The sequence below is a fragment of the Chenopodium album genome, chromosome 4 (assembly GCF_948465745.1).
Source record: "Chenopodium album chromosome 4, dcCheAlbu1.1, whole genome shotgun sequence".
In the NCBI taxonomy this organism is placed as follows: Eukaryota; Viridiplantae; Streptophyta; class Magnoliopsida; order Caryophyllales; family Amaranthaceae; genus Chenopodium; species Chenopodium album.
Window position 1 is genome coordinate 79,837,719 of NC_137837.1, and position 10,055 is coordinate 79,847,773.

Genomic DNA, 10,055 nt, shown 5'->3' on the forward strand with positions numbered 1-10,055 from the left:
TAGTTATTAACTTATCTGAACTTTTTTTTTTTGATCCTGAACTTATCTGAACTTAATAACCCTTATTAGAACTTATTTTAGTTATAAATTAAACTTGATTAGCCCTGATTAACCCTTATCACAACTTATCTGAACTTGATTTTCTTGAACTTATCTAATCTGAACCTATCTGAATTTGTTAACCTATCTGAATTTAACAACCCTGAAATAAGTGGAAATAAGGTGAACAGAACAGGGCCTACATATATTTTGAGTAATGATATATGCAATCTAAGCGTTATATTTTTTTTTAAGGAAAATTTAAGCGCTATATCGCCTATATGCCTACATATATCAAAATGGTATAAAATTTGAAAATTTATAATAAAATCACATGTTTTATTTATGTTCATATAGCAAACATCATTACATACATCTTTAAATTATTTATAAGACGGACGGACAATCGAGTTGTAAAGAGTAACACATTTGATGACAGGCGAATGAAGAACAATTATTAATATGTGGCTAACATCTCTCCGAACTCTAGTGGTTAAATCGCAAAAGGGAACAGAGTAAACTCAATTGTAATTGGTCTAGACTATATACATTTTACAATGCTAAGCTCACCTCATTGAGTCATTGCTTGCATATTAAACCTTTTTTTAGATTATTAAATATTAAAACACTAATTAAAGTAAGGAGTAATAAGTAATGTACTTACTACTTAGTTGATTATAAAGCTTTGTTGACTGGTTAGTCCCGATAATAACGATATTATTATATCTAAGCTTAATAATGGAGTCGAATAATATACGTGTACAGTGTACTGTATTGAATCAATAATGTTCCCAGTTGGAGTGTCGAGATAAAATAACATAAATTCTAGACTACGAATAATTATTTATCAATTCTATATACTTAAATAAGATATATATATAAAAGGGCCTTAATGCCTCATTTGTATATAATTTTTATAATATAAGTATATTATATATTCGAAGTAAGGGTAAACTTCATTAAAATAGACACAAACATCTTTCAAAAATGGCTATCATGTTGTAAGTATAGCCGTTGAGATCTTATATGCCGTCTACAAAGGCTATACAAGTTGATACTCAACCAGGATAATGTAAGCTTGCCTCTGATGTTGTAAAAAAAAACCTACAGCACTGCACATTATCTAGGAACAGCATCCATTTTGATTGCGGAAATTAAAGCTCTTCGTATAGTGTTGTCGCGATTTTCTGCCTAATAAAATTCTTGGATATTGACAGGCAAGGCTAATTAGAGAACCACTGTCCCTCTTGTTCACTGCGGAATATTTCTCTAAATAGCACGACTATACGAGACGAAAGGAAGACACCTCCAAACCAACAATTCAAAGAGAGACACAAATGAGAAGAGATGTGGCATTTCATGCCCCATATTCCATGCACTCAATAAGCATATATTAACATACAATGACCTACACTAATTCAAGCAAGTTATTAAGTACCTTGGTTCTATACAGGAATGACTCTCTGGATGACTAACTGCTTTCACATCCATTTTCAAGTCCTCATCACATAATGACAAATTATAACACATTCCTACCAAAATGTACACGTATCCAAAATGCAGCAGAAGTTTCCTTCACCATATCACAAAACGTTAAATAGTTCAGTTCTCACCGGGAAGATAAGATGGTGATCCACCTTCTGCTTGACTTTTCTTCTTGTGAAATATGCCACTGAGATTAGGTAAGAGTACTTTCTTTGACACTGAAGTTTTTGGTTTATCCAGATTCTTTCCCCCATTAGCCTGTTCTGAAGCATATTGTACTTGAAACTTGTAGTCAACTGGCCCTGACTTGGTTGACATCACATGTGTGCGTGTCTGCATAGGTGACTGAACCTGTGCTTGCACAGCCTGGGTCTCTGCCAAAATGCGGGATGCAGCCTCAGCTGCCTTCTTTTTCTCTCGCTTTCTCCATCTCCGAAGCTCACTCTCCACAGCCTTTTTGGCCGCCTCAGCCATCTCAGCCTTCTTTATCGCTTCCTGCGTTGCAGCCTTCATATTATCTATCTCCTTCCGAGAAGCTTCCAACCTCTTGACTGCCTCATTCTCACTCGCCTTCACGGCCTCCACTTGTGCCATTGCAGCTTCTACCTTCATCTCTGCAAGCTTCTCAGATTCCTCTGCCTTCCTGCTCAAAGCCTTGAACTCATCCCGTGAGATCGTGATTTTTGCACCTGATTCGGAGGTTGAGGAACGAGCAGCATCTGTTCTTTCAGACAAAGCCTGAATCTGATCAAGGGCACTTGCCTCAGCAGCTTTTGCTTCCTCTGCTTCTTCAAGTGCCAATTTCAACTTTTCCTCAGCTTTTTCTAGAGAAATCCGGGTGGCAGCAGCTTCCTTTTTAAGCTCTTCAGCTTTGGTCTTCATCTCTTCTGCTTCACGTCTAGCATTTTCAGCTTCTTCTGTTAATTGATTCAATGTTGCAATCATTTCGTCTGACGCTCCGCTAGCTTTAGCTTCTTCTTCAAGGGAAGCCTCAAGCTCAGACTTACATTTCCGGAGCTTAACATGCAGATTTCCAGCAATGGATTCCGTCTCTGCTTCCTTCTCTTTCAGTTCTGCATGCTCCTTTCTCAAATTCTCTAGTTCCTCTTTTAGAGAATTCACCAGGCTCTGAAGGGCACTTCCCTCACCCAACACCTTTTGCAGGGATTCTTTGGCATCATCCAGCTCCAAAGTGACCGTTCTCACAGAATCTACATCTGATGCCTTGGAATTTTCAACTTCCTTTCTTAAAACCTCAATTTCACCCAATGCTTCTGCCAGTTTTCCCTCCAGGCCTTTGGAAACTTCAGGATCAAACTCTTTCTTCATTTCTTGCAACTTCTTCACAGACTCCTCTAATCTGGCTTTGTAAGATCGTCTCTCAAGGTCTTTCTCAGAGAAGATGCTTGCTTGCTCCTGATGAGCTGAAATTGAAGCCTGCCTTACTTGCTCAATTGTTTCCTTGAGGGAAAAAATTTCTTTCGAAAGTTCGGAAGCCCGTTCTGTGTTTGCTTTTGCAGCATGCTCAGCTTCCGCAGCTTGCTTGTGGGCAGTAGCCTTTGCTTCCAAAGAAGTATCATAATCCTGACGAACTTTTGCTAACTCTTGCTTGGCAGCATTAAGTTCTGAGATAACAGTCGTATACTTTTCTTTTGTATCTCCAGATTCTTCTTTATGGAAACCATTGGTCACAATCTGCTTGGCACTGTTTGCATCTTCAAGCTGCTTTGCGTGTTGTTTTGCAGCTTCAGTAGCTTGAATTGCAGCTTCTTTGGATTCATTTAAATATTTTAGCTTATGTGCTAAACTTTCCACAGTTTTCTTAGCTTTCTCAAGTTCTACAAGTGCTTCTGCTTTGGTATCTTCGGCATTTCTTAGTTGTTCCTTTAACTTGTTTAGCTCCTTTTGAGCCAGGTGAAGTTCTGTCTCCTTAACCAGAGCTCTCTGCAACATAAAATTAATTTAAATAAACCTAGAACAATGGTGAAGAACAGAATTTTACAGATGAAGCATCCCTTCCCCCCAAATAATATAATAATAATTTTTAGGCTTGAACAAGGCTCACAAATTTAATAATAATACTAGTAATAAAAATAATAAAGGTTAATAAATTGTGGTAAGCTGGTGACTATAAAACAGATTGTGGAGAATTTAGGACATTTGAGGGCAATCAGCATGTTGACCCAGGCAATATATGCTGTTTATAAATGCTTGGTAAAAAGCATTATCAATCTCAACATTTTTATCCCAACATGTGAAATTGCAAAAAAAAAAAAAAAAAAAAAAAAAAAAAAACATTTCACAATAGCAATATAGCATTTTCATATTTTATGTTCTTGATAATTGAAGATATTGATGTTTGAAATCATACATTGGCCCAAAAAAAAATCATAAGTTGACATACATGTCTAAAGAAATGTATCAACTAAAATGAGAAAAGTAAGTATGAGGTTGAAAAGTTCAGATAAGACAAAAGGTGAAATTTGCGTGAAAGGTATAAATAGTGAGGGGTAGGAAGCATAAGATAGTAGTATAAGGGGTTATCAACCATACATAACCTACAAATTTAATAATAAAATATTCACTAACGGACAATTCTTAACTTAAGCTTTCAAAGGACTAAAGTCTAAATCATATGTCTCACTCGGATGTCCTGTCCTTATTATATTTACTTGAAGTAGTAGTTTGCCTTTTGGATCAAGGGTCTGAATGAAACAGTTTTTCAGCACTTTGTAATGGAACCATGGAAGGACTGTAAGAGTATGTTTAAAATCTCAAGGACAAACCTAGAAGAGACACTTTGCAATTGTGCTGGAAATACTATCTACTGGTGGCAGTGCCCTCCATCCCTACTCCCATGTCCCAAGACTACCAACCACCCTATGTGGATGCCTTATTACAAACATCATTAAAATTTACAATGTAACAATTGTTACATTTTTTTTTCAGAGGAATGCTGAGTCCATTCTACTCAGTAAATGCCAAGCCAGAGATGAGGCAACAAAGAGGGGAAAATAAAAGTGGATAACAGGAAATATAATCCCTAGAAAAATGTACAATCGAATGACTTTCGGGAACATCTCCTAACGAGCACTAGTTGCTCAGCTCACCCTACCCCTCTCTTCTAGCATATAAGCTCAATGTTCGCAAAAGAAATGTATTTTGCACAGTGAAATTAGTAAGCATGCAAAACAAACCTCTGCTGACTGTGGTTTTGCCTTCTTAATTGAAGGTTTTTCTCCGGAAAAGGCAACCTCACCAAATAAGTTGACAGCATCTTTGACAGACTGAAATGGAGCCCTGGTATCTATCTCTCCTACTCCACTCTTGGGAGAATCTGTATTTTTTGGTCGTTCAGCAGAGTGCACCATATTCCTGACTTATTCTTTAAATTTATAAAGCCACCTGCAAAGAATAATCAACAACAAACTCGTTAGCAGATATAGAGAAACTAGATGAGATGATTAAAGTTCATAAAAACAAAACCAAAAAAAAAAAAAAAAAAAAAAAATCCCACACCACAAAATCAAAATAAATAAAACAGAAAGTGCGAGGAAAACGTTGTTTGAAAATATGAATATTGCCTTACACAAGGCTGTAACATCTGTTCCAGTGGTTGTCACAAGACTCAACAGGCAACATATTCACAGAATCTATTTCTTCCCATAAACTACTCAAAGCTATGTGATAATCTCCTCTGTCTTCTAAAAAGGATAAGTCTACTCCATATGCTTTCTTATTTTTGTAGTAAATCCAGTGAAAGCAAGCAGTTCAGGGATTAGCCTTGATTAGATCCTCTGATCCAGTTGGTGGAAGCTTGTCTATGTTGGATCATTATCCATTAATCACGGCACCATGTTGCTCAAATTTGCATTTCTACAGCATAATATGTATGACCATACCATATAGGGCTATATATTAGATTGAGTCATTCTTATTCAGATTTTGCGTTTTCACCAACTTACTTCCACAAATCAGCAGTCCAGCCTCATACTGTTTTCTCTTTGATTCATAGATTTCAAATATTTCAAAAAACACCGTAATCAACTATTGGTCATAACTCATAACTCATCATAAGACAACAAAATCTGGCAAAAAAGGACTAAGGACTCTTCATTAACTGGTCCAAGCAATCCAACACATAGAAAGCAAATATTAAAACAGAAAATCTTTGCTAAAAAATGCAAAGTTGAACAGGCTTAACAATTCAACACAGCTGATATGTTAGGCTGGCAGAGAGGCAGACAAATTCAAACCATGAGTGCATCCCACATAGAATGAGGAGAATATATAGCACTCCTCATTACCTCCCAACTCCCTATCTCCCTTTTTCAAAAATGCTCTTCTTTGTATGTACATGATGAAGAGCCAATCTCTGGTCACTATACTCATTGTTTATGAGTTATGACTGAACAACAGTATTACACTTCTAAGCTATGCAAAAGAGAAAGAGAGGAACAGGAAATAACCTCTTGCATCGATATCAAATATCGAGGCCAGCTTAATTTTTTAATACGAATGTAAATAAATGAACAAGAACAACATACAATTCAAGAAACAGAGAAAAAAAAATCTTAAAGTCTTTCTTTTCATTTGAAGGTCAGGAAGCAAAAAGCCATCTAACCCTTGAAGTAACATATCAGACAATCACATCATTGTCTACTAGTACTTATATTTGAGATCAAGGGTTTCCCTAATCCTTATACTACGTAATAAACAATTATGATACATACAACCCTTAGCACTGCAAATAAAGCATTAATAAATTTTTTAGAATGGTTCAAGTTTGGTATTTTATGAAAACATCACGTGTTGATGCATGTTATTGGTGCTTAGTAATTCTTAACCTCTTCTTTTTAATCTTCTTATATGCAGCCATATCATCACTCAATAGCATCATATTCTGATCAGCTTTGAAACAATAAAAATAAACAAAAACAAAACAAGCAAATCGATTCTATTTCAATAGCAGACCCTGATCTGGATCTGGACCAAATAATATGAATCTAAACCCAAAAGATAAAGTCACAGGCACCCAAAAGATAAAGTCACAGGCCCCCATTCACAAAAGTCCCAGACATACCACAGGTGATTTATCAAAATGACGGGGCAAGGAACAAACATCTAAACATTCTTCCCTCTCAAGATCCAATTTGACCACAAAATACAGAGTAATATCAGAAGATAACAAAAAAGGACTCTTTTTTAGGGCCAGTACCATAACCCCATCACATGCTAAGGAATATTGTTAGGAACAAAAAGCAATTGTAACGGTGAAACAAACCCCCCAAAAGGTTAACAATCCCATTTCAGCATATTATCAATCAACAAAAGTTACATTGAACCATTATTTTTTAGTGAATAAGGAACCACAAACGACAGTGATGAATACGGGATTTGATCATACCCCTGCACCCTCAAAGACTTTAACGATAGCATCCACTTTAAACCATCATAAACCTACATATTACCTAATCACTACATACTCCATTACTCCGCATAAATGTATAATACAATCTCAAAAGTTTCTATCATCACCTTTTTTTTTTTTTTTAATATCATCACATTTCAATCATTACTACATACCAAATTGAAAAATAAGGGATACTTTAAGCGTATGCATATATAATTACTATTCTCAATCATTTATAGAACTTTCAAGAAAGCATATCATATAAATAACAGGAATTGCTATTATAACTAACAGCCAAAAATAAGAAGAAAAAAAAAAATCACAATTAATTAACAATTGGCCACAATATCATAAATAAGCAACTAATTAATTCCTAATAATGAAAAGCTGTACTAGAACAGCTCTCCCACCTACCGGATAAGTAAAAGGAAATTCTTATACACCCCAGAAATTTGAAAAATAAAAATAAATAAACAAAGCAACATCAATCAATCAATCAATTACTTTTCTTCCAAAAAAAAAAAAAAAAAAAATGAATTACTTTAAAGAGAGAAAACGAACCTGAAATGATGACCCAAAACCCTAAAGAGCAGGGAAAAACCCTAGAAAGTTCCAAATTGATCAAACGGCTGAGATATTTTTGCTTCGATCAAAGTCTCTGATCATCATCTTCTTCTTCAACCCACAAAAAAAACAAAAATTTCCTGGGGAAATTTTAAAATTTCAAAAAAAATCCCAGAAAACCCAGAAACAAAACAAGAAAATCGAGGGATTTATAAGTATGATTGTAGTAAGAATTTAATGAAATTAGCAGAAAAGAAGGTGAAGTACGGGAAATACAGCTATAAATTGAAAGAAAAATTAATCAGGAAAAAAAGGGGATGATTATGGAAATGATTTAGTAAGAATTGAAGAGAAAAAGGTTGAAGAGAGAGATTGAAATGGAGATTTGAAGGAGTGAAGAGAGAGAAAATGAGGAAAAAAAGGGGGAGGTTTGAATATGGAAAAAGTTGTTTTTAATTTTGTATACAGAAATTAGAGAGAGAAAGAGTGGGGACATAGCTAGACCGCCATGTCAGCGTGACCTGATTTGTAAGACTTGTCTCATTTTTGGAATTGAGCTCATGTCTTATGTGGTTAACTTTTTTGAGGTGGCACCCTCAAATCTCTATTTGGTTTTAGTCGTTTTCGAGTTGGGTTTGTTCGAGTCAATTTTGGTGTTTGCTTTTGTCAAATAATAAAGTTGGGTTATTTTCATGGTATTTTGATACTCTCTTTGTATTTTTATTATAGGTCTATTTTTTAATTTGCGCGGAAATTAAGAAAGTTACAAATTCATTAAAACTAATACGGAGTACGAGTAATTGGGAGTATAAATATGCATGTGGGGTTAGAAAGAGATAGAGAGAAAGAAAAAGTAGTTGGGAATTATATGAGAGATGACAAATCATCAAAAAGAAAATAATATTGCACTCCGTAAAAAAGTACAACCTATAAATAGAAGCAGACATTTAATTTTGATGACAAAAACAGGAATACAGGCAAATAATAAAAGGACGGATGGAATACTGAATAAAATAAATACTTGAAGTGCATGTTATGTAGAGTTGGTTTAGGGTCTGTTCTCTTACATTGAAATTCGGTTCAGTTCAGCTGAGTTCAGTTCAGTTTAGTTCAGCTCAGCTCAGTTCAGTTCAGTTCAATTCAGTTCAGTTCAGTTCAGCTGAGTTCAGTTAATGAGAACAGGCCCTTAGTCTTTAGTCATGTGATTTTGAGAAAAGCGCAGGTTTTGATTTGAGTATTTTGGCTCAGGCTGATTTAGTTATTGTATATGCTTTATTAAGTAAATGTCACATTTGTCCTTTAAAAAAAAAAAAAAAAAAAAAAAGTGAAGGTCACATTTTTTTTTTTTTTTTTTGGAATCTAGAATAATAAGAAGAAAAAAGATGTAAAAGGGGGATGTATTGAATTTTGTTTTACAGTATATTCTTTTGGTTCAATAAAATTTATGGTTTACTAGTACTTCAGTAACTTCAGTTTAATTTATTTTTCTGTTTACCAAATTATATGGAGCTAGCAAGTCGCAACAAGCCAACAAGTAAACAAATTCCAAATCATCCTCGTGAACGTGGGACAAGTTAAGGTAGGCTTTATATCAAAGAAAAGTAAAAAACATAAGTTGTCATTACTCATAAGTAAAAAAATTGATGCTTTATGTATATGTATGGCAACATCAATAAAGACAAATTCATAAATAGTACTTGTACTTCACATCAAAACAGATACTTTGTATTTCCTTTGATATTTAGGAATTAGGGTATGTTCTCTTCCGTTGAAATTCAGTTCAGTTCAGTTCAGTTCAGCTCAGGTCAGGTCAGTTCAGTTCAGTTCAGCTCTTAATTTACGTCTAATGATATTGCTAATGATATAAAGCCAAATTTCATTCTTTTAAGCTCTTATTACGACGACGACGACGACGACGACAACAACAACAACAATAATAATAATAACAATAATAGTAATAATAATAATAATAATAATAATCAATAAGTAATAAATAATAATAATAATCATCAATAAATAATAATAATAATAATAAAAATAATAATAATAATAACAATAATAATTGAAATAATAATACTAATAATAATAATCATCAATAAATAATAATAATAGTAATAATACTAATGATAATCAATAAACAATAATAATAATCAATAATTAATAATAATATGTACATTTGTATATAAACATATGTATAGTAATAAATAATTAATAAATAATCAAAAATCACTTATCCGTAGTTAAAAATCACTAATTAATAAGTTCAGTTCAGTTCAGTTCAGTTCAGTTCAATTCAGTTCAGTTCAGTTCAGCTGAGTTCAGTCAATCGGAACAGGCCCTTAGAGTGTATTCGTGCCAACTAGGGGTGAGTATAGGACGGATACCCGAACCTAACGGTACGGGTACCCAATAACCAAAGTCCCTAAAAGTGATATCCATAACCCGAACCGATAAGTTCGGGTACCTGGATTTTCGGATCGGTTATTGGGTACCCAATAAAATATCCAATTGTGATAATTAAACTTAATTATGTAGTTATTATGATATAGCTTAC

At 34.2% G+C, this 10,055-nt stretch overlaps 1 protein-coding gene across 1 annotated transcript; it reads right to left on the reverse strand.

The window, feature by feature from the left end:
• Positions 1–1,389: 1,389 nt before the first annotated feature.
• Positions 1,390–7,987, reverse strand: LOC145629493 (WEB family protein At5g55860-like). The gene is made up of 3 exons (XM_081682105.1): positions 7,499–7,987; positions 4,722–4,929; positions 1,390–3,468 (listed from the first exon to the last, which is right to left on the reverse strand). Exons 2-3 carry the CDS (start codon positions 4,893–4,895, stop codon positions 1,642–1,644), a joined length of 2,001 nt encoding a protein of 666 aa, XP_081538231.1. The 5' UTR covers positions 4,896–4,929; positions 7,499–7,987; the 3' UTR covers positions 1,390–1,641.
• Positions 7,988–10,055: the final 2,068 nt, after the last annotated feature.